Consider the following 25,163-nt stretch of genomic DNA (forward strand, 5'->3'; position numbering starts at 1 on the left):
AAATGACCTTCCCACCATCATAAGGTCAGAAGTGGGGATGTTTGCTGATGATTGCAACTCCAACTCCTCAGATAATGAAGTAGGCCGTGCCCGCATGCAGCAAGACCTGGATGGCATTCAGGCTTGGGCTGATAAGTGGCAAGTAACATTTGCACCACACAAGTGTCAGGCAATGACTATCTTCAACAAGAGAGCAGCCAACCACCACCCCTTGATATTCAACGGCATTACCATCGCCAAATCCCCCACCATCAACATCCTGGGGGGGTCACCATTGACCAGAAACTTAACTGGACCAGCCACATAAATAGTGTGGCTACAAGATCAGGTTACAGGCTGGGTATTCTGCGGCGACTGATCACCTTCTGACTCCCCAAAGCCTTTCCACCATCTACAAGGTACAAGTCAGGAGTGTGATGGAATACTCTTCACTTGCCTGGATGAATGCTGCTCCAATAACACTCAAGAAGCTTGACACCATCCAGGACAAAGCAACCCATTTGATTAGCACCCCATCCACCACCTTAAACATTCACTCCCTCCACCACTGGTGCACCATGGCTGCAGTGTTTACCATCTACAAGATGCACTGCAGCAACTTGCCAAGGCTGCTTCGACAGCACCTCCCAAACCCACGACCTCTACCACCTAGAAGGGCAGCAGGCACATGGGAACACCATCTCCTGCAAGTTCCCCTCCAAGTTACATACCATTCTGACTTCGAAATATATCGCCGTTCCTTCATCGTCGCTGGGTCAAAATCCTGGAACTCCCTACCTAACAGCACTATGGGAGTAGCTTCCCCACGCGGACTGCAGCGGTTCAAGAAGGTGGCTCACTGCCATCTTCTCCAGGGCAATTGAGGATGGGCAATAAATGCTGGCCTTGCCAGTGACACGCACATTCCAGGAACAACTAAAAAAAAAAAAAAATATTTTAAGAAAATAAGGAGGCATACATGCCTGGGATCATCAAGTGTGATCCTAAAATGATTACCATTAATAAGAAGTAAAATAAAGAGGAAGAACAGCCTCCACATATACAGGAAAAGGTGAAAAGCTTCACTGGGATAAATATAAGAATATACAGAAGCACATTTAAAGGATGGTCGGCAAAACAAAGACAGACCTGGGGAAAAGTATAGCCGTAGACGTAAAACATAATAAGAAATTCTTTCGGCACTTTAACAGTAATCAAAGAAATGTACGGCATAGATGGTCATTGAGGGAGCCACTGAATTCTGGGAAGCTGCCAGTAGGATGGGAGCAGGCTAATGTGCAACAAAGCAAATAACAGACTTCAATACAGAGTAAAGGAATCAATTAGCAGGAGTAAACTTGAGGGTTATCTATGCAGTAGTAACCCTGTGAACATGGATTCAGAATGGAAGAGCCTATCTGACGAACTTAATTGATTTTTTTGTGACATTCCAACTGAATTTTGAAAGGCCTACAATATTGGCCAAAAAAAATTGGATAAAGATCTAAATGAAAGGCTACTAGTTAAGCTCAATGTAATGGAGTCAGGATAAACTTTAGAAATGGATAAGAAATGGGCTGAAGTGTTGAAAACCATATGTAGTGTTCAGTGCGGTTATGTCAGGGTAGGGATCAGTATTGGGATCATTACTGTTTCTAATTTGGAACAATACCATCAATTGGCACCTGGGTGGCAGGCAGTGACTAGTGGGGTACCGCAGGGATCAGTGCTTGGACCCCAGCTATTCACAATATATATCAATGATTTGGATGAGGGAACCAAATGTAATATTTCCAGGTTTGCTGATGACATGAAACTAGGTGGGATTGAGAGTTGTGAGGAGGATGTAAAGAGGCTTCAAGACGATTTAGACAAGTTGAGTGAGTGGGCAAATACATGGCAGATGCAGTATAACGTGAATAAATGTGAAGTTATCCACTTCAGTAGGAAAAACAGAAGGGCAGAGTATTATTTAAATGGTGATAGATTGGGAAATGTTGATGTACAGAGGGACCTGGGTGTCCTTGTACACCAGTCACTGAAAGCAGGTGCAGCAAGCAGTTAGGAAGGCAAATGGTATGTTGGCCTTCATTGCAAGAGGATTTGAGTACAGGAACAAGGATGTCTTACTACAGTTATACAGGGCCTTGGTGAGACCACACCTGGAGTAGTGTGTGCAGTTTTGGTCTCCTTACCTAAGAAAGGATATACTTGCCATAGAGGGAGTGCAGCAAAGGTTCTCCAGACTGATTCCTGGGATGGCAGGACTGTCATATGAGGAGAGATTGGGTCGACTAGGCCTGTATTCACTAGAGTTTAGAAGAATGAGAGGGGATCTTATTGAAACGTATAGAATTCTGACAGCTAGACAGACTGGATGCAGGGAGGATGTTTCCCCTGGCTGGGAGGGTCTAGAACGAGGGGTCACAGACTCAGGATACGGGGTAGGACATTTAGGACTGAGATGAGGAGAAAATTCTTCACTCAGGGTGGTGAACCTGTGGAATTCTCTACCACAGAAGGCTGTGGAGGCCAAGTCACTGAATATATTTAAGGAGTTAGATAGATTCCTAGACACAAAAGGCATCAAGGGGTATGGGGAGAGAGCGGGAATATGGTATTGAGATAGAGGATCAGCCATGATCATATTGAATGGCGGAGCAGGCTTGAAGGTCCGAATGGACGACTGTTCCTATTTTTCTATGTTTCTAAAATTGGGTGCCACAGTGGACGGACTTTAAAATCTTCCTGAATGGACAAATTAAATTAGGCCAAATGACTTTGCTCGTCCATATTGATCTTGTGATAACAGTGACGACACTTCAGAAATAACCCAACAACAACAACATTTTGTATTTATATAGCGCCTTTAATGTAGTAAAACGTCCCGAGGCGCTTCACAGGAATGTTATGAGACAAAAAAAAAATGATACTGAGCCACATAAATTAGGGCAGATGACCAAAAACTTGATCAAAGAGGTAGGTTTTAAGGAGCGTCTTAAAGGAGGAAAGAGAGGCGGAGAGGTTTAGGGAGGGAGTTCCAGAGCTTGGGGCCTAAGCAGCTGAAGGCACGGCCACCGATGGTTGAGCGATTATAATTAGGGATGCTCAAGAGGGCAGACATTTATATGATGCACTTTGGGACTTGATAAGGCACTATATAAATATAAGTTTATTTTCTTTGTGATCAGTATTATTGGGAGAAAAAAGATTGGGATGGTGGAGGAATATGACCTGACTTTAAGTGATAACAAATGGAATGTATAATACATTGAGATGGGAGTAAGACAGTCAAGTCGGGCCCAGAAAGCGTAGCAGGATAATGGAATGAGTTGGATGGCTTCTTGTATTAACAATCTTATATTCATGTAATACTGTTCTCTTCCAGAATATTTCTCAAGGGTACACCAACTATGGCTCACACTTGGGAATGCAGCCACACCCTTCGCAGGCCAGCGGCATGATTCCACCTGCCTATTCAAGCCAACCATACCAGGGCAGTCACACGGCCAATAATCCTGCACTCGTAGATCAGGTTCGGCAGATGCAGCAACGACCAAGTGGCTACGTTCACCAGCAAGCTCCAGCTTATGCACACTCCATGCAAAACACACAGAGGTACATGTAGAAAATCTGATTTGCTGGACCCAACTTTGCTCCAATTTTCAATTTTATCCTCTCCTGTAAGTTATAAGACTCTTGCCTCGTCTATGCCATGCACCTTCCAGACTTAGGAAGTCACTGTGTGATTTGTTCCCAGGCCTCTGGTCCTGTTGCTTCTGGTTAGCAAATGTGCATATGACATCACAAATGAATCGTTGTTCTAACTATCCTTCTCACCACTCAGTACCTCCCAGTAGCTGTGAGCGATAGGACAGTACTTAAGAATAGTAACACAATGCACTGTGCCTCTTTCCATTCTCTATCCCCACCCTTCTTTATTTGTTATTTGTCTTTCTAATCATTGTACATCATTTTCTTGCCACATGGCTGGACAGAGCTGCTGTACAGTCTGAAGACTTGTGTGTCAGCTTGGCTTAGTTGGTAGCACTCTCTCTCTTCTGGGTCATTTGAGTCATTTACCAGGGGCTGACACTCCCCAGTGCGGGAATCCTGAATTGTCAGTCATGTCTGCATTGCCACCCACCTGAAACATTAAACTGAGGTTCAGTCTTGCCTGTTTTGGTGGTTCAGGTGGGTGTTAAAGATCTCATGCACTTTTTAAAGAAGACCGGGGAGTTCTCCAGGAGTCCTGTCCAACTTGACTATTCCAACACACTCCTGGCTGGCCTCCCACATTCCACCCTACGTAAACTTGAGGTGATCCAAAACTTGGCTGCCCATATCCTAACTCTCACCAAGTCCCATTCACCCTGTGCTCGCTGACCTACATTGGCTCCCGGTTAAGCAACGCCTCGATTTCAAAATTCTCATCCTTGTTTTCAAATCCCTCCATGACCTCGCTCCTCCCTATCTCTGTAATCTCCTCAGCCCCACAACCCCCTGAGATATCTGCGCTCCTCTAATTCTGCCCTCTTGAGCATCCCTGATTATAATCGCTCAACCATTGGCGGCTGTGCCTTCTGTTGCCTAGGCCATAAGCTCTGGACTTCCCTGTCTAAACTTCTCCACCTCTCTACCTCTCTTTTCTCCTTTTAAGACGCTCCTTAAAACCTACCTCTTTGACCAAGCTTTTGGTCACCTGCCCTAATCTCTCCTTATGTGGCTCGGTGTCAAATTTTTTGTCTTGTAATACTCCTGTGAAGCACTTTGGGACTACGTTAAAGATGCTATGTAAATACAAGTTGTTGTTGTTGTTATTACTTCCTCAACCAATACCAGAGAAAAGGGTTAATGAGTCACTGCTACTTGTGAGGTGTTGCTGACACAGAACGGATTGTCATGTTTGCTTACAGAACAGTAACAGCGCTTCAAAATTAGTTGTGTAACACGTTTGAAACATCAGCTATGCATGAGAGAAACCTATTCAAAGGAGGGAATTGTGTGACATGGGGAATTTAATCACCTTTCAAATTGTAATTTAAAAAAAAATATTTGAGGTGGTTAATCACTTTACTGGAACTGTGAGCATGGCTAAATATGCAAACATCCCCAGGAAATATGTTTTGAGGGCAAACATGTTAAAGATAATTATTACTCAAATTAAGCACCATTTAACACAACTACTTACTTTGCTCTGAAGGTAATCTAGTAAGGTAATTCAATAGAAGAGGTAATGTTTCATTGTCTGCTTAAGTATGAGTAGCAGGTTAATCTGATGCCGGAAGAAGACAGGCCAATTTAAATTTGGTGGCACAAGTGACCTGTAAGCATTTCCTGTGTTTTAAATTCTGTGGAAGCTGGCCCACTAATACAAGTGCCCCCTTTCCATGAGCCCCCTTATGATCAGGACTCAGATAGTTCAAGAATAAACATGCTATCAGTTCATGGTTTAGGCTATAAATTGCAGAACTGATTTATTAAAAGTAACAGATAAGTAGTAGCAAGAGAAAATACAGTAGTTTACACTTATTACAGAACTCTTACTTTTGTGTCACTTTGCTAACTCTACTGGTGATAGTGTACTTGGACTGGTGCCATACTGTTAACACTTATACATGGAAATTTGTAATGGCTGATGGAGCGCCATAAGACCACCTCCACTCAAGCTGTGGTACAGTGAAGCAAAAAGAACTGATGACCTGGAAACATACTGCCTGGAATATGCCTCTCATACTTGAGCACAATTAGCCGTGTGGCAATATGATGTAGTGGCAATAACGGAAACGTGGCTTAAAAGTGGTGATGACTGGGCACTTAATATTCAGGGACACATGGGGGTAGATTTTCCCGAACCTTTCGGGAAGAAGGCGGGACTTCCCCTTTCGGGTTTTTGACCCGCCTACTTCGACGTTCGGCCAATCCGCGCGATTTTCCCTTGATTGACCTTGTTGAGCCCACCCAGCGGGCTCAGCAGGCCAATTAAGGGCCACCCAGCAACAGGTGACGTCACAGACTGAAATTTCATCTGTCAAGAGTTCTTGACAGATGAAATATCAGCGTTTGGCAGCTGTTTGAAGCTGTGAAACACTGAGTTCTACCATGAGTCATTCTGCACAGACTCAGTTAGAACTCTTACTGGCACTCAAAGCTGAACGCTGTCACTTTTCACAGATCGCAGCCGTTCAGCTTTCAGTTCCGGCTGAGTGATGCGCTCCCGACGGCTACAGGAAGAAAGGCTGTGAAGGTAAGTAAAGGTTCTTTAGACACACCAAACACACTTACCTTTACACTCATGCACCCATCACTCACCTGAGCGCCAACATCGCGACCCCTTCAACCCGACGGCCCGCCTGCTCTAACCTGGCGTGGTTTGGCGCCGTCGGGAAACCCACACGAAACCTCTCAAAATAGGGATTAGGCTAAAAACTGCCTGTTAACTACCTGTTAACAGGCAGTTAATTGGCACTAATCCCTTCCCGCCTGGTTTCGGCGGGTCCCAGTGCGGGGCGGGTACCCGCCGCCCCTGAAGCTTACGTGGGGCGGGGTTTTGGGCGGGATGGTGTCGGGACCCCCAAATTCGGGATTTCCCCCCCCCCCCACACACGCCTGAAACCCCGCCTGATGGCTCCATGAAAATCTAGCCCATGGTGTTCAGAAAAAATAGGGAAGGGAAAAGGGGCGGTGGGGTGGCAGTACTGATTAGGGAGGACATTGTAGTTTTGGAAAGAGAGGATGTCCTTGAGGGGGCAAGGACAGAATCCATTTGGCTAGAGTTGAGAAGCAAAAAGAGTATGATCACACTATTGGGGGTATTCTATAGGCCTCCAAATAGTGAGAGAAAGATAGAGGAGCAAATCTGCAGGGAAATCAGAGATGTGCAAGAACTATAGAGTGGTGATATTGGGGAACTTTAATTACCCAAATATTGATTGGGATAATGTTAGAATAAAGGGAAAGGAGGGGGAGGAATTTCTGAAATGTGTACAGAGAACTTTCTTGCCCAGTATATTCTCGGCCCAACTGGGAAGGAGGCATTGCTGGATCTGGTGCTGGGGGATGAGGTGGGCCAAGTGGACCAAGTGTCTGTGGGAGAAAACTTGGGTAAGAGTGATCATCGTATCATAAGGTTTAGATTAGTAATGGAGAAGAGCAAGGAACAATCTAAAGGAAGAGGACGAACTTCAATGGGGTGAGAGGGGATCTAGCCAGGGTAAAATGGCACCAAAGATTGACAGGAAAAACTATAACGGAACAATGGGTGATCTTTTAGGAAGAGATGTTTCAGGTACAGGCTCGGTACATTCCAACAAGAGGGAAAGGTAGAGGAACCAAAGCCAGGGCTCCTTGAATGACGAGGGAGATAGAGAATATAATGAAAGAAAAAAGAGGATGTATGATGCATGTCAGGTGAATTCTTCATGTGAGAACCAGGCCAAATACAATAAGTTGAGAGGTGAAGTGAAGAGGAAAATAAGACTGGCAAAGAGAGAATATGAGAATAGAATGGCAGTTAACATAAAAAGGAACCCAAAAATCTTCTACCGGCATGTAAATAGTAAGGCGGGGTGGGGCCTATTGGGGACAAAGAAGGTGATATATGCTTAGAGGTGCAGGGCAAGGCTAGAATACTTATGAGTACTTTGTATTGGTGTTTACTAAGGAAGAGGAGACTAATAAAATATCAGTAGAAGCGGAGATGGTAGAGGTAATGGATGGGGTGAAAATTGATAGGCAGGATGTACTGGAAAGAATGGATATGCTTAGAGTGGATAAGTCGCCTGGTCCAGATGGCTTGCATCCCAGGTTGCTAAGGGAAGTGGGGGTGGAGATGGTGGAAAGGCTAGCCATAATCTTCCAATCTTCCCTAGATGCAGGGGAGCTGCCAGATGCCAGAAGTGGCAAATGTGACACCATTGTTCAAGAAAGAGTGTAAGGACAATCCTAGTAACTACAGGCCGGTCAGTTTAACATCAGTGGTGGGTAAGGTTTTAGAAACAATAATCAGGGAAAAAATAACGGGCACTTGGAGAGGTTTGAGTTAATTAAGGAGAGCCAGCACGGATTTGTAACAGGCAGATCATGTTTGACTAATCTAAGGTTGGTGAAGGGAATGCAGTGGATGTTGTCTGTATGGATTTTAAGAAAATGTTTGACAAAGTACCACATAAAAGGCTGGTTTACAAAATTGAGGCTCATGGAATAGGAGGGTCAGTGTCAGCTTGGATAAGAAATTGGCTTAAGGACAGAAAACAGCGAGTCATGGTAAATGGTTGTTTTTCAGACTGGAGGATGGTTGCCAGTGGTGTTCCCCAAGGGGTCAGTGCTAAGACCACTGCTTTTTTCGATGTATTTAAATGATTTGGATATTGGAATACAGAGAAAAATTTGCCAATGATACCAAACTTGGAGGTGTGGCAAACAGTGAGGATGATACCAATCGACTACAACAGACATAGATAGGCTAGCAGAATGAGCAGACAAGTGGCAGATGGAATTTAATACAGAGTAGTGTGAGGGGATGCATTGTGGCAGAAGGGATAGGGAGAGGCAATATAGACTTAATGGAACAGCTCTAAAGAGTGTGCAGGGACAGAGGGATTTGGGGGGTTCATGTGCATAGACCTTTGAAGGTGGCAGGACATATTGAGAGAGTAGTTAGCAAAGCATATGGGATCTTGGGATTCATAAATAGAGGTATTGAGTACAAAAGTAGAGAAGTTATGCTGAACCTTTATAAAGCTCTGGTTAGGCCACAAAATAGAGTATTGCACCCTGTGATGGTCCTTGAGAGGGTGCAGAGGAGATTTACCAGAATGGTTCCAGGGATGAGGGATTTTAGGTACAAGGTTAGGTTGGAGAAGCTGGGGTTGTTCTCCTTGGAGTAAAGGAGGTTGAGGGGAGATTTGATAGAGGTGTACAAGATTATGACGGGTTTGGATAAGGTAGACAGAGAAAGGATGTTCCCATTAGCTGATGGTACAAGGACTAGGGGACACAGATTTAAGGTTTTGGGCAAAAGATACGGGGGGGGGGGGGGGAAATGTGAGGAAGAATTTTTTACGCAGCAAGTGGTGATGACCTGGAACTCGCTGCCGATGAGGGTGGTGGAAGCGGAGACGATCAATGATTTCAAAAGGAAATTGAGGGAAATAAACTTGCAGGGCTACGGGATAGAGCGGAGGAATGGGACTGACTGGATTGCTCTACAGAGAGCCGGTATGGACTCGATGGGGCGAATGGCGGCCTTCTGTGCCGTAATTACTCTGACTCCTTGAAGTCAATATCTGGGATACAGAGAAACAAAACGTTTTGCCCGTAGTTAAACCAAGTTTATCAAATTAATAAAATGGTTTCCTGAGATTCACCTGGATCGGAGATCTGATGGTATTTGTAAATGTTCCCAAATACTTGGTGTTAAATTTGATTTATGTGTTTTGTACTTAAAATATATTTTGCATGGTGATGAAACCTTTGAAATGACATTTTGCATACCAGACAGGCTTGTGTATCCTCTCCAACATGTGTCCAAACAAATTAACTAACCAAATTTATGGGGACTACCACATCTCAAAAATAGATAATATATTCCTTATAATTTGAATTTTGAAAGAACTGTTATTTTTCTACAGTTATTTGCCTACATAACAGTAATTACACTTTGAAAGCACTGGAGTATTGTGTACAGTTTTGGTCTCCTTACTGAAGGAAGGATATACTTACCCTAGAGGGAGTGCAACGAAGGTTCACCAGGCTGGTTCCTGGGATGGGGGGATTGTTCTATGAGGAGAGATTGAGTAGACTTAGGCCTATATTCTCTCGAGTTTAGAATAATATTCTCTAGAGTTTAGAAGAATATGAGGTGATCTCATTGAAACATACAAAATTCTTACAGGGTTTGACAGGGTAGATGCAGGGAGGATGTTTCCCCTGGCTGAGGAGCCTAGAATCAGGAGTCACAGTCTCAGAATAAGAGGTCGGCCATTTAGGACTGAGATGAGAAATTTCTTCACTCGGAGGGTGGTGAATCTTTGGAATTCACTTCCCCAGAGGGCTGTGGAGGCTCAGTCGTTGAGTATATTCAAGACAGAGATCGATAGATTTTTGAATATTAAGGGAATCAAGGGATATGGGGATAGTACAGGAAAGTGGAGTTGAGGTAGAAGATTAGCCATAATCTTATTGAATGGCAGAGCAGGCACGAAGGGCCAAATTGCCTACTCCTGCTCCTATTTCTTGTGTTCTTGAGACATTTTGACATGTCATTGCAAATATTATTGCTACTAAGGTTGTAGGGAAGTTTGTACAAATGGCCTTGATTTGCTATTCTCCATCCTCCTCGCCTTCCCATTGATGGGATGGCCAAGTTTCAGATCACTCCACATAGGGAATAACATGTGTGAGAGGACTCCCTGCCCCCCCACCCCCCACCCCAAGAAAATTCCATCAATAACAGGTATTGGTTTAGAGCTATAGTATACCATGACACTGCCCACAAAATAGCTTGCACTTTACCTAACTCATGTTCTGTACCTACCCATCTATATTTTTACCTTTGATCAAACCTCTATAAACTTGAGCTCATCCAAAACTCTGCTTCTCATATCCCAAGTCGCACTTGCCCGTCACCCCTGTGCTTGTTGACCTACATTGGCTCCCGGTCCACCCAACGCCTTGATTTTAAAGTTCTCATCCTCGTATTGAAATCCCTCCATGGTCTCCTCTCTCCCTATCTCTGTAATCTCCTCCAGCCCTGCAACCAATATTCCCTGTAATTTTCTTTGGGTCCGCGTGGCCCCTTAAGCAGGCTGCACGGCCCATTCAAAATTCTGCGCATGCGCGGGCTTTGCATTTAAAAGCTGGTGAGCCGGCTGCGTGGGTCCTCCAGAGCGCTGTGTGGCCACGCAGATTAAAGGGAACATTGCCTACAACCCACTCTGACCTCTTGTGCAACCCCCACTTCCTTCACCCCACCATTGGCAGCCATGCCTTCAGCTGTCTAGGTCCTAAGATCTGGAATTCCCTCCCTAAACCTCTCCACCTCTCTTTCTCCCTCTTTCCCCCCCCCCCCCCGCCTTTTAAAGCTCATTTAAAACCTACTTCTGAGACCAAGTCACCTGTCCTAATATCTTCCTCTTTGGCTCGGTGTCAGTTTTGTCTATTAGCTTCCTGTGAAGTGCTTTGGAATGTTTTAACTATGTTAAAGGTGCTATATAAATGCAAATTGTTATTAAACATGTTTTTTTTTCTTTGCAGGCTAACCCACCAACCCATGCAACAGGCACCCATGATGCCTGGTATTAGTCATATGGCCCCACAGAATGTTCATTCAACTATGAGGACAAATCAGTTGGGTCAGGAACAGCAGTACCTACGACAGCAGCAGATCCTGAGGGTAAGCCATGCTAAAACGCTTGGTTCAATAGTTTGAAAGTTATAACCACAGAATGCCATCCTGATAGTTACAGGAGAGTCTAATATCAAATATGTAATTCAATGACATTCTGGATTGCTGCCAAAACTAGTGGTAAAACAGCATTCAAGAAAATGGATTTGCTGACCTATCAAGTGACCACTGTTTTTCAATCTCTTGTATTCAGGGATTGAGGATAATCATGTCACTCTGAATGGGAAATCATCAAATAGTTGAAACTTTCATTAGGGGGATAAAAGGAAAAGATGTCATTCAGAAGTTGGGTGTTTATAACAATGTGGGTACAATGCTGCTTATGAATGGAATGATTAGACATGGAAGACAGAGTCGTGACATTCAAAGGGTCAGCGTGTAGATGGAGTGTAAAGGCATAGATCTCCCCATGAATGAAGCAGTGATACTGGAGTAGTTGGTGTGTATAGAGAAAATAGGCTCAGATCAGCGTGCCATTGCATCCTATCCCAACACAAGTTATGCAATCCTATCATCCCTGTTTTTGCTGACCCCCTTTGATGATTTCCCATACAGAGTGACATGATTATCCTCAATCCCTTCCTCCAACTCATTGAATTTTGTCCCACTTTTAGTGGCAGTACCTTCAGCTGTCTTGGCCCTACATTCTGAAATAGTCTCCCTAAACCCGCTGCCTTGCCTCTCCCTCATCATAGAATAGTACAGCACAGAAGGAGGTCATTCAGCCCATCAAGCCAGCGTCGGCTCTTTCGGAGCGCAATCCAGTTAATCCCACTCTTTTCCCTATATACTTGCATTTTTTTTGCTTCAAGTATTTATCCAATTCCCTTTCGAAGGCTACTATTGAATCTATATTCACCACCCTATCAGGCAGTGCATTCCAAATCCTAACCACTCGTTGCATAAAAGGTTTTTCCCTCATGTTGCGCCTGGTTCTTTTGCCAGTCACTTTAACTCTGTGCACTCTCATTATCGACCCTTCAGCCATTGGAAACAGTTTCTCTTTATTTACTCTATCTATACCCTTCATGATTTTAAACACCTCTATCCAATCTCCTCTTGGCTTTCTCTGCTCTAAGGAGAACAACCTCAGCTTCTCCAGTCTATCCACATAACTGTAATCCCTCATCCTGGAACCATTCTTGTAAATCTCTTCTGCACCCTCTCCAAAGACTTCACGTCCTTCCTAAAGTGCGGTGCCCAGAATTGGACACAATACTCCAGCTGGGGCCGAGCTAGTGTTTTATATAGGTTTAGCATAACTTCCTGGCTTTATAACTCTCTGCCTCTATTTGTAAAGCCCAGCCCATGTGCTTTATTAACTGCTTTGTTCACCTGTCTTGCCACCTTCAAAGATTTGTGCACAAACACCCCCAGGTCTCTCTGTTCTTGCACCCCCTTTAAAACTGTACCATTTAGCTTGTATTGTCTCTCCTCATTCTTCCTAGCCAAATGCATCACCTCACACATTTCTGCATTGAATTTCATCTGCCATGTGTCCACCCATTCCACCAGCCTGTTGATATCCTCTTGCAGCCTAGTACTATCTTTTTCACTGTTTACTACACCTCCAAATTTCATGTCATCTGCAAATTTACTACACTTCCAAATTTCGTGTCATCTGCAAATTTCAAAATTGTGCCCTGTACCCCCCAAGTCCAAGTCATTAATGTATATCAAAAACACCAGTGGTCCGAGTACTGAACCCTCGGGAACTCCACTGTATACCTTTCTCCAGTCTGGAAAAACAGCCATTCACCACAACTCTGTTTTCTATCCCTTAGCCAATTTCGTATCCATGCTGCTACTGCCCCTTTTATCCCAAGGGTTTCAATTTTGCTATCAAGCCTAATATGAGCTACTTTATCAAATGTCTTTTGAAAGTCTATATACACATCATCAACTGCACTGCCCTCATCCATCCTCTGTTACTTCATCAAAAAATCAAGTTAGTCAAACACGATTTTCCCTTAACAAATCCATGCTGGCTCTCCTTTATTAGTCCATGCTTGTCCAAGTGACTTAATTTTGTATTGTTTCTAAAAGCTTCCTCACCACTGACGTTAAACGGACTGGTCTGTAATTGCCAGGTTTATCCTTCTCCCCTTTTTTGAACAAGGGTGTAACATTTGCAATCCTCAAGTCCTCTGGCACCACCCCTGTATCTAAGGAGGATTGGAAGATTGAGGCCAGCACCTCTGCAATTTCTACCGTTACTTCCCTCGGCAATCAAGGATACATTCCATTCAGATTGGGTGACTTAATCCACTTTACGTACTGCCAGCTTTTTTAGTACCTTCTCTTTATCTATTTTTATATCATCTATAATCCTGGCAACCTCCTCATTTATCGTAGCTTTGGCAAAGTCCTCTTCGTTGGTAAACATCGATGCAATGTACTCATTTTGTACCTCAGCCATGCCTTCTGCCTCCGCCAATGGATCTCCAATTTGGTCTCTAATCAGCCCCACTGCTCCTGTGACAACCCTTTTACTGTTAATATGCCTATAGAAGATCTTTGGATTCCTACTTATGTTGGCCACCAATCTATTCTCATACTGTCTCTTTGTCCCTTTTATTTCCTTACCATCTTGAAAATCCTCAACCCCACCTCTTCGACCTTGCCTTTTCAACAAAAAAAATTGTTTTTGGGCTACTCGAAGTTAAATCTCTTGAATTACCTGCTAAATTCAGTCATTCTAGATTAGATCCCCACTCCTGCCCACTTTGTGCTGCCCCTCCCCCAACAGAATTGTGGGTACATACTGGAACAAAGTACTACAGTGTTGGACATATACTCACCAAAACAAAAGTTCTTGAATTGGTATTCTATATTTTTCAGCAGCAGCAACAGGCACAGCAGCAGCAACAGGTACAGCAGCAGCAACAGGTACAGCAGCAACAGGTACAGCAACAACAGGTACAGCAACAACAGGTACAGCAGCAACAGCAGCAGCAGGTACAACAGCAGCAGCAGGTACAACAGCAGGTGCAACAGCAGCAGCAACAACAACAGCAGGTACAACAGCAGGTTCAACAGCAGCAGCAACAACAGCAGGCACAATCCCAACCACAGACTCTGGGAATGCAGGCCATCCCACCTCAGCAGACCATGGTAAGCTATTCTCTAGTTCACCCTGATTATGATATTGAAGCAACATGACCTCTACTTTCAAAAGAAGGTGTGATACCATAGGCTACAGTAATTTATTATTCAAATTGAGTTAGTAAACACAGTGATGGCCAAGAAATCATTAAGTTGGGCCTTGGGTCTTCCCTCTTTTTCCTTCTCTTCTAAAGGCATCTCTTGTGTACCTACTCTTTTAAGTGGCAGGCTAGGTGTTGCTCTTCAGCTTTGTTCCTTTGCCCAGGAGTTCCTCAAAGTAATACTTACAAACTGAATATTACAAGGATGGTTCATCTGAGGTCACCTGTTGGCAGTGTTTGGGATTAGGCAAATTTACATGGGTGAGCGTCCTTATGAGTGAATTGATCTGTTGGGTACTCGAGCCTCAGAGACATTTCAAATGGATCCTTAACATTGTGGCATAGTGGTTAGCACTCTTGCCTCACAGCGCCAGGGACCCGGGTTCGAATCCGGCCTCGGGTGACTGTCTGTGTGGAGTTTGCACATTCTCCCCGTGTTTGCGTGGGTTTCCTCCGGGTGCTCCGGTTTCCTCCCACAGTCCAAAGATGTGCGGGTTAGGATGATTGGCTATGCTAAATTGACCCTTAGTGTTAGGGGGATTAAATACGTGGGGTTACAGGGATAGGGTGGGATATGTGTTGGTGTAGGGGTTACGGGGATCGGGTGGGATATGTGTCGGTGCAGGCTCGATGGGCCGAAATGGCCTCTATCTGCACTGTGGGGTTTCTGTGACTCTTCTGTGAAAAAACATGATAGAATAAATAAAGCTGAAACGTTACTTTCAGATGCCTTCAGGGCAGCATGACAATGAGAGCACGGGTATATATGAAAATACAAAAATGACAGGCAGGAAAAGACCAGCTGGTCCATCAAGCCTGCCCACACTCATGATGCCTGGAGCATCGTGACTAAATATTTCTAACCCCCCCCCCCCACTGCAGTCATGTCATCTCCTGAGAGAGGCAAAAAGCAAGATTAAAAAAACCACGTCCAATGAGGGGGTAAATATCTGGAAAATTCCTCTCCGGTGATTGAAACCAGTTTGGGAGATCATATTGACCATGGGTACATTAACTGTTAATCCACTTACCTTTTATATGATGCAATATCTGCCCCAGCCAAGAACTAGTATAGCTCCCATTTGAAGGCATGCAGAGAGTCAGCACACATAAGCCAGATGTCAGGAGGTAGACAGCTAAAATGGGGTTGCCAGGAAGATTGATTAAGAAATAGCTAGATCTTAAAATGGAAAGACAATAGGGATGGTATTCTAGAAGGATGAGATCAAATGGGCTGGTGCAGCTGCATTGGGGCTGTAGGGTTATGGAGAAAACTCACCTCAGCCTTGCTGTTGCTGGCAGTGGCTAATTTTGAAGTTCCTGATGCCAGACTGACCCCAGCATGCAACTAAACTTACAGGGACAATGGCCTCCAAAATGTTTACTGCTGCACCAAATGTTGCTGGTGGACCTGATTTCCACAGTGAAATTCCAGAAGAATTGGAAGCACTAGTGATGCCCAAAATCATGATACTCTAAACATCTTATTCTCCCAATGACAAATATTTTTCCCACCAGATAAGGCAGAATTATTCTAGAAGGTGGTCGGCGGAATTTCTGGCATTAAGCCTGAAGCAGTTTGTAACTGTTGATCTTCCTTTTGAATGGAGCAGATTAACATCTGATGGGGGTGATAACGTCTCTGGTTCACAAGGGCCATCAGAGCTTCCCTTTAGTCTAAAGGCTTTATAACTAAGGAGTGACAAATCCCTAGGACCAGATGGTTTCCATCCCAGGGTTGTAAAGGAAGTAGGTGAGAACATTGCAGATGCTCTAACAATGATCTTCCAAAGTTCTCTCAATTCGGGAACCGTTTAGATTTGAAAGTTGTGCATGTCACTCCACTATTTAAGAAAGGTGAGAGAGGGAAACTAGGGAATTATAGACCAGTTAGCCTAACATCTGTTGTTGGGGAATTACTAGAGTCTGTAATTAAGGATAGAGTGACTGAACACGTTGTAACTTTTCAGCTGACCAGAGAGACCCAGTATGATTTTGTAAAGGGCAGGTCATGCCTGATGAACCTGATTGAATTTTTTGAAGAGGTGGCTAAAGTCGTGGACAGGGGAATGCCTATGGATGAAGTCCATATGAATGTATATGGGCTTCCAGAAGGCATTTGATAAAGTCATTCATAAGAGACAGTTAGCTAAAGTTGAAGCTCATTGAATTGAAGGCAAATTATTAACCTGGTTAGGAAATTGGCTGAAAGGCAGGAGACAGAGAGTAGTGATAATGCGTAGGTACTCTAATTGGCAGGATGTGACTAGTGGTGTCCCACAAGGATCTGTGCAGGGGCCTCAACTATTCACTATATTTATTAATGACTTAGATGATGGGATAGAAAGACACATATCCAAGTTTGCCGATGACACAAAGATAGGTGGCATTGTAAGCAGTGTAGATGGAAGCATGAAATTACACAAAGATATTAGTAGTGGTAAATGGATTTCAATGTAGGCAAATGGTCATCCACTTTGGACCTAAAAAGGATAGAACAGAGTACTTTCTAAATGATGAAAAGCTAGAAACATTGGAGGTCTAAAGAGACTTTGGGGTTCATGTACACAGATCATTAAAATATCATGGACTGGTACGGAAAATAATCAAAAAGGCTAATGGAATGCTGACCTTTTTATATCTAGACAAGTAGAATACAAGGGGGTAGAAGTTATGATGCAGCTGTACAAAACCCTGGTTAGACCACACCTGGAGTACTGTGAGCAGTTCTAGGCACCACACCCTAGGAAGGATATATTGTCCTTGGAGGAAATGCTGTGTAGATTTACCAGAATGATACCTGGACTCCAAGGGTTAAATTACGAGGAGAGAATACACAAACTAGGGTTGTATTTCCTGGAATTTAGATGATTAGGGTGATTTGATCGAAGTTTTCAAGCTATTAAGGGGAACTGATGGGGTAGATAGAGGGAAACTATTTCCGCTAGTTGGGATTCTAGGACTAGGGGGCATAGCCTAAAAATTAGAGTGAGATTTTCAGGAGTGACGTTAGGAAAGACTTCTACATACAAAGGGTGGTAGAAGTTTGGAACTCTCTTCCACAAATGGCAATTGATGCTAGAGCAATTGTTAATTTTAAGTCTGAGATTGATAGATTTTTGTTAGTTAAAGGTGGGTATATGGAGTTAGGTCACAGATCAGCCATGATCTCCGGCTTGAGGGGCTAAATGGCCTACTCCTGTTCCTATGTTTCTAACTACAAGCAGAAGGACGGGTACAGGTTTAACCCCTGGTCTGTGCTGAATTAGCTAACCTCAGCTACAGCACCAGTTGGGGCACTGCTATTGGTCTTAATACACCTAGGCTAAGAAGATAAATCATCCACCAGGATTCCAGCTCCTGGTCACTGTACATAGATCCCTGCTGGAAAATGTGTATGTGTTGATGATGAGATTATATATTCCTATGATCAAAAAACCTGCTGACATTGTTGAGACTCGCATGAAGATTCATCATTTCATCATGGCAACTGAACTGCATGCATTTTTGAAAGAGAAAATGAATCGATGATTAGGGTGAGAAGACAGATATGAGGTTGAGACAATCAACAAGTGCTAAACTTGTTTTTCTATTCTAACAAGAAGGCACAGTGAAAAATCAGCATGTTTTAATTATTTTTCAGTTTCAGCGACAAGGAATGCAGCAGACACAGCAGCAGCAGCAAACGGCAGCACTGGTCAGACAATTGCAGCAGCAGCTTTCAAGTAAGGTTAATGCACTTCTAGCTGTGGATATGCTTATCATAATGAGGAACAAATAGAGCCTGACTGCATCATATTCTGCTAGTCAGACCATGACCTAGAGTCCCTATGTAATACCTTAACAGTGTACCCACCTTTCCTCATATCATATCCAAAAAAAAAGTGAGACACTGCAGGAAACGACAAATGAATGGCAAACAAATGGTCCGCAGAAGCTAGAAAAATGCAATAAAGTTTACCACTGAATAACAGATGATTTGCCCCTACTAATTTACACTTGCATTCTCATGCACCGCGTAAGTAGAGCAGGGAGTTCGTGCAGACCTCACTACAAACTTAATAGGACTTAACCCTATAAATTGCATATTGTTTGTATACTTAATTCACCGTCTGGCATTGTAATTCAGTAAAAACTACATTTTTTTCTTTTTAAATTTAGTTTGTCCAAGTTTTGTAAAATGAAGCAAGAGATAAAGCTGTTTGCCAAGCTTTATCTTTGAGTGAAATGTTAGAACAGTTAGGATTGTCAAACCTGTAGTTGCAGATATTACATAAAGTGCAGAAACATTCCATGTTCTAAACGCTATATATTCGTGAAGATGGATGAACTGCACAGATGCTTACATGGTTCAAATGTTTAATTCTACTTAACATGTTCGATATGGATTTGTTCCAAGCTCTTCCAGTCTATTCAATGAAAAGGTCATACAACAGGAATCCCTCTAACAAAACCAACTAGGAATTTCTGTGTGTGTTTTATTCCCTTCCCACACACTTTTCTACGTGAGCTAGGGTTTTCCCATCAATGAAAAGTTCAGCTTTTGAGAAGAAAGCTAGGGTTATCTACTCATTGTCTGTCTGTCTGTAACTAGCACTGATGGGTGCATGAGATAAGCCCAGGATATCTGCTTGTGTGTGCTTTTCCTTTCTTCAGTGCCTGCCTTGATGATTTAGATGAGATATGAAATCCTCCCCATCTGGGAATTTGCAGGCACCAGCCTATAACTTTATGCTATAGAGTACATTGAGGAAACCCATAATAAATGTTGTGATGCTGCCTGACCTGCTGAATATTTCCAGCATTTTCTGTTTATAATTCAGATTTCCACATCTGCAGTATTTTGTCTTTGTAATAAATATATCTTCCTTAGGGGGAAGGTTGGGCGGAGGGGCGGTTTATCTCAAGCAATTAAACCAACTGACTGAACAGATGAGCTCAAAGGTTTCTTGGGCAAGGTTTCTTTCCTTTGGGCACTGGGTCCAGTCTGACCACTGTTTCTGAGGGAATTCTGATATTTGAGTCACACTTACTCATGTTTGTTATTTTGGTTCAACAGATTCACAGCCACAGAAGAATGCGAACCCATACTTTTAATGCTGGAATCTCCTGAAAGAAAAGACTGTGCTCTCTGCTTACCACTTGGCCTGCCCCAGATTCTGCATACTGTTCGCCAAAGGTGTATTACTGTTGTGACTGAAACTGCAGCATTTCACAGAGGTTTTCTGATTGTCCTATAGACTTCCTCTTGTACTTAACAGGTTGCTCTCAAAGCGTGTAAATTCATGGTTAGAAAAATGATATTTCAGCATTAGAAAGCTAAGAGAGATGCTGGTATAATTTTTCCAATCTTCCTCCCTTATCCCATCCCATCCTATCCTCTTCTACACGGAGACAAGGACAACTGAGCCAGTGGACATCTGTGCTGAACCACAGTACTTCAGCTGATGTGCATTTAATTAACAAGGTTGGCGTAGACCTTGCACCTGAGGAACAATCGAGCAAATTTGTAAACTTCCATGCAGCTCTGCTAGTTGTTACCAATGATGGAAATTCTTTAGAGGTCATGTTGTTCATGGAACTGTGACTCTTCCAGCAGCTGTACCAGCGCTGTAATATATATATATATAAATATATACATTTGTATATATACATAGAAAGCACTCTATGAACATTTATTTTTAATTGTTTTCATTAATGTTTCATATTGGTGCTCTTAAAGCTAAAGAACCCAAGGAATTACAGTAACCATTTTTCCCCCTCATGCCTGGAAATTGTTGACTTGCAGTGGTATGATTCCATAGGGCCAGCAGCACTTTGGTAGCTCCCCATGTAAGCATTCTTTATACATGAGCCTGCACATTGGCTATTCAACCACACATGGCATTACAGCCAAGCTTGATCTTGTCTTGTCCAAACTTTCCAGGATGGTTCACTGGATAATGATCAGGAGCCAGAAACCAAAATGTGTGGCCTTGGCATATCAATAAAAGGACCAGTTTTACAAAGTGAGATGAGAGATATTTTTGACCTGTAAAGAGTGCAAAATGGTTTTCAAATGTGTCTTCACTTGTCATTCCTAATACAGATTCTGGATTGCAAGTTGAGGTATTGGAGTTAGCTTTTATGCTGGGGAGAAAATGATGGTTCATGAAAGACTTTATAATGGTGAAGAGTTGTCTTGTGTTGACACTAGTCTTTTTCTACATTGTATGCTTATAATTGTTTCATTCGGGAAAAACCAGCATCTCTCAGTCTGCTGATTTGCAAGTACTATTAATTACTGAGACAGTGAACATGGGAGTTTCATCTGTGTCTGCCACACTCTGTGCTCTGTATAAATTCAGAGCATCCAGTGAAAGTAAGGCCTTTGTAATAGAACCACAAAGTAGTTTATGAAGTACTGCAATCGTTCCTGTGGTCTTGGGAAATGCTGTTGCAGCTTTAGTTGTTGGCTCCTGCCATTCACTAAAACAACTCAACTGGTTCAGAACAAAAGTTATAACTAGAGACGAACAGCTGAATCACCAATTGTCGTATTGTATGAGTATTGAGCTATCCACATTCGTTCGCTAAGGATAAGGTTAAACTGAGAAGTTTCAGTTACTGGCATCACGACTTTGAAAATTCTTATTCATCACCCCAAAGCGTTTCTGAACTTAACCCTCTAGAAACAGTTTGCAGTTTCTCCACCCAATGATTTATCTTTATATTTAAAAAAAAGTTATGGATTATAATTTTCGCTCGCTCAATGCAAATCTTCCTCATCTTTGCATGAGCTTTGACTCACTTCAGAGGTAATCTTTATTTAAGAAATGTTGTTTTAGAAAGCTGCGGGTAGAAGAGGCACAAAGTGCTAAGCACTTTGGTGCCCGCGCAACACTTGGTGTGTTGACTGAAATCTGGGGCTTAAGTATCATGGAAATAAACTACTGAAATTGAGTAAATCTATATGGGTGGGGGGGGGGGGAAAGGAAGGTAGCAGGAAATTCTCCCAAGTACCTGTTTCTAAAGAAGCTCATGGTTACTAAGTGTGTAAGAACATCCCCTCTCTCAAGTGCAGTAGAGACAGCCAGCTGGAGAAAAGAATAGTCACACTGTACAGAAAAAATACTTTCTATCTTGGTTTGTAAAACTGTACCCACATATTAAAAATTATGTACATTTTTGGTAATTGCTTTGTTTTTTTCTTTAAGAAAATTCTGATGTAAAGATAAAATTCAAGATAGTGTATGTATAAAAAAAAAAAAATTGTACATGTGCTGTTTTTATATATAAAACAAACATTGGTCGACGTGATGGAGACGACCAAATGAATTGGAAGACCTGGGTCTCTTTTTTTTTACTTTTGCATGTGTTATGTGTTTCATAAATTGGAAAAGATGCAAATTTATACTTCTCTCCCTTCTCATGATCAATATTTCTGCTTTTTTAAGTTATGAAACCCTGATGAAAGGACATGGTTTCGCTGCTCAAAGCCATACAGCTAAAATTATGAATTCACTAATGTGAGAAAATAATTAGTATGGTCCAGTCGTTTGCCACTCTGTGGGGCAGATCATCCATTTTCTAACTGCATCACCGTCATAATTACATATTTTGATATCTGTGTAGGCCCAGTTAAATGTTTAGGAAGAGTGAACATATTAATAGCTCATATGTGTTATCTTAGGCTAATTGTCTGACAGATGCAGAATCTCATCATCATGCTTAAGAGTATCCAAACCAATCTATTGAGAAATCCACATAATCAAGAGTTTCTGTTTCATGATATGGAGTGCACGCATACTCTGCTTATGGACCCCCAAGATGTGAAGGGCATAGCTTGTGTTCAATTGGCTAAAACTGCACAGATCAGGAGAACATAGAATAGTAAGCTTCCCACTGCATGCCGAGGAAAAAACAGTTTACCTGTTGGGCCATTGGCTTGTAGTGTTATCTGGAGCTGAATGGGAAGAATCCAGATCAGGCCATTATTAATGACATATTTGCAATGGAGAAAATGCCAGTTTTATCCAGTTGCCATCCACCAAGTAATAGCAAATTTGTGACATGTTATTGATGATCCACTGTACAAGGGCACTAAGTTGCTAATATGGGTTCACAACCACAATTGAAATTTTTTTTTAAACTGAAGCCAAGGTGTAGACCCATGGGTCTTGGTGCAGGACACCACCAAGGTTGAAAGCAGTAGGACATAAATCAGGAGGTAGTGGTGAGGTGAACCCAAATTTGGATTTTAAAAGCCTGTGGTTTGTGGGAGTAAAGGAAAACTGATGCAGATAAGGAGTTCTGCAGATTTGGGAAAGCATTAATTAGAATAGAAGATGGTGTGATGAGTCTTGATTTCCAACACAATAAGGAATTCAGGAGGAAAAGCATATAGGATGGGTTTTTCGGAGCGAAGATAGAATGAGACCATTGTATAATATCAATAAAATGGGAAAATACAAAAAGGTGAATTCCTAATCTAGAATGCACTGCTGAATGGGGGAGGTACCTCGTTAGAGGTCTGGTGCCTCCCCATGGGAAAGAATGTTACCCTATACCACCTCAGTGACTAATGAGCAGCATTGGCAGAGGTTTCTGTCTCCTCTCTTGCCAGAGAGTTGTATATGATGTCCTGTTTTACCTTCTCGGACACTAAGAATATGGCCGGAATTTTCCCATTAAAAAAAAATGGGTGGGTTTGGAGTGTGGGGGCAGTTAAATTGTTAAAAATGGGATTCCAGACCTGATCCCACCTCCAACCCACCCACTTCCAGTTTTGCTAGAGGTGGGGCGGGTGACCAACCTGCTCCCAGGGGGGCGGTGCCATAATTTAAATATTGTAATGAGGCTGGAAGCTGCCATCATTTTGAGTTTAACTGCCTGGGGGGACGGGTTTCACACAATTCGTGAAACCTGGCAGTTAAACAGAGGCAAGTGTTAAGTCCGTGAATGATTGAGACACGGACTAGCAGGAGTGAAAACAAACTGATCTTTACTGGTGGAAGTTCATAACGAAACTAAACAACCGAGGCTCTCTAGCGCCTTTTATACAGGGGTGGTCACTGCCGGTACTGCAGTCTGAGACCAGTTATTCTCTTAAAGGTACATACACAACAATTCCTCCCCTTTTAGATAAACAGTACATAACATTCATTTAACAATTAAATGATAACGAATTACAACCACAATTACTGTTACTAGATACAGTGGTTAAGTTTAAGCAATTATAAGTTCAGTCTTTGAGGAGGCTTCCTGATTCTGTCTGGATAACGCCTCTTTGGGGTAACAGGTTCTTCTGGCAATGTTGAGTCAGAATCAATGTCGTTGTTTGGTTCATCTTCCAATATTACAGGTTCTGCGGTAGCTGCAATTGGAACGTCGATTTCATTACCAGGTGTAGCAGATCGTGGAGTGGAGTTGACGTTTTCCAGTGACTCTAGAATCTGGTCAGCATTGCGTCTTACAATGCTCTCCCCAACGTCCACGGTACACACGAGAGGTCCTTGTGTACAAATCGTTCCTGGCTGCCATTTCTCAGTGCGGTAGTCCCGGGCCAAAACTGGTTGACCTATCTTAAAACTCCTGGTCGGCCTTTCATTCATATTCTGAAACTGCCTGTTCTCCACATCTCTTCGGACGTTTGGCTTAACCAAATCCAAGTGGCATCGTAGTCTTCGATTGAAGAACATCATGGCTGGAGTTTGGTTGGTAACCGCATGTGTCTCATTCCGGTAGGCAAACAAGTTGTCCACCTTGTGTTGTAGGGGTATATCTTCATTACACATTGCCTTGATAGCCTTCTTTAATGTTTGGACAAACCTCTCGGCCAATCCATTAGTGGCTGGATGATATGGTGCAGATGTGTAATGCTTAACACCATTGTTCTTTAAGAACCTCCGGAACTCTTCAGACACAAACTGTGGGCCATTGTCAGAGCAAATCTGTTCAGGCAGCCCATTCCTGGCGAATATGGTTCGTAAAACTGTGATAGTTTTTTCCGTGGTGGTTGAGGACATTTTTATTACCTCTGGCCACTTTGTGCATCCACTGCAATTAAAAACATCGAGTCCATGAAGGGACCAGCAAAATCAATGTGCACCCTTTTCCATGGAGATGAGGGCCACTCCCATGGATGCAGAGGAGCTTGTGGTGGGGCGTTTTGGACCTTCTGGCATCCTGCACAGCTCTTGGTCATCTCTTCGATTTCTCTATCGATTCCCGGCCACCACACAAACGCTCTGGCTAAGCTCTTCATTTTTACCCCACCCAGATGACCCTCATGGAGCTCATTGAGCACTCTATCCATCAACTTAGGTGGAATTACTACACTGGATCCACACATCAAGGTTCCTCTGCACACTGACAGCTGTTCTCTTGGTGAAAATGCTGGCAGCAGTGGTTCGCCATGTGCTAGCCATCCCTTCACCGTTAAATCATAGACCCGTGATAGTGTTGGGTCATTCCGTGCTTCCTTTTCTATGTTTGCATTCGTCACAGGGAGACATTCGACTATGGTCGAGTGGAATAACTCCATTGGATCCACTGCAAGGTCGTCTTCTTCCACCGTCGGCAACGGTAGA

The 25,163-nt window shown here is 43.0% G+C and overlaps 1 protein-coding gene across 2 annotated transcripts in view; it reads left to right on the forward strand.

Annotated features, from left to right (window-relative positions):
* Positions 1-21,909, forward strand: part of med12 (mediator complex subunit 12) — a 168,861-nt gene extending 146,952 nt beyond the window's left edge. The window contains exons 40-44 of one of the 2 annotated variants that reach the window (XM_085998362.1): positions 3,368-3,597; positions 11,236-11,374; positions 14,228-14,500; positions 18,236-18,317; positions 19,652-21,909. In XM_085998362.1, the coding sequence (XP_085854488.1) occupies positions 3,368-3,597; positions 11,236-11,374; positions 14,228-14,500; positions 18,236-18,317; positions 19,652-19,689 (762 nt within the window). In that variant the 3' untranslated portion in view covers positions 19,690-21,909. The remainder of the gene's footprint in view (positions 1-3,367; positions 3,598-11,235; positions 11,375-14,227; positions 14,501-18,235; positions 18,318-19,651) is intronic. The other variant, XM_085998370.1, reaches the window with a different exon arrangement.
* Positions 21,910-25,163: the final 3,254 nt, after the last annotated feature.

This window comes from Somniosus microcephalus, chromosome 1 (genome assembly GCF_052327205.1).
Source record: "Somniosus microcephalus isolate GS21.2 chromosome 1, FLI_Smic_1.0, whole genome shotgun sequence".
Taxonomy (NCBI): Eukaryota; Metazoa; Chordata; class Chondrichthyes; order Squaliformes; family Somniosidae; genus Somniosus; species Somniosus microcephalus.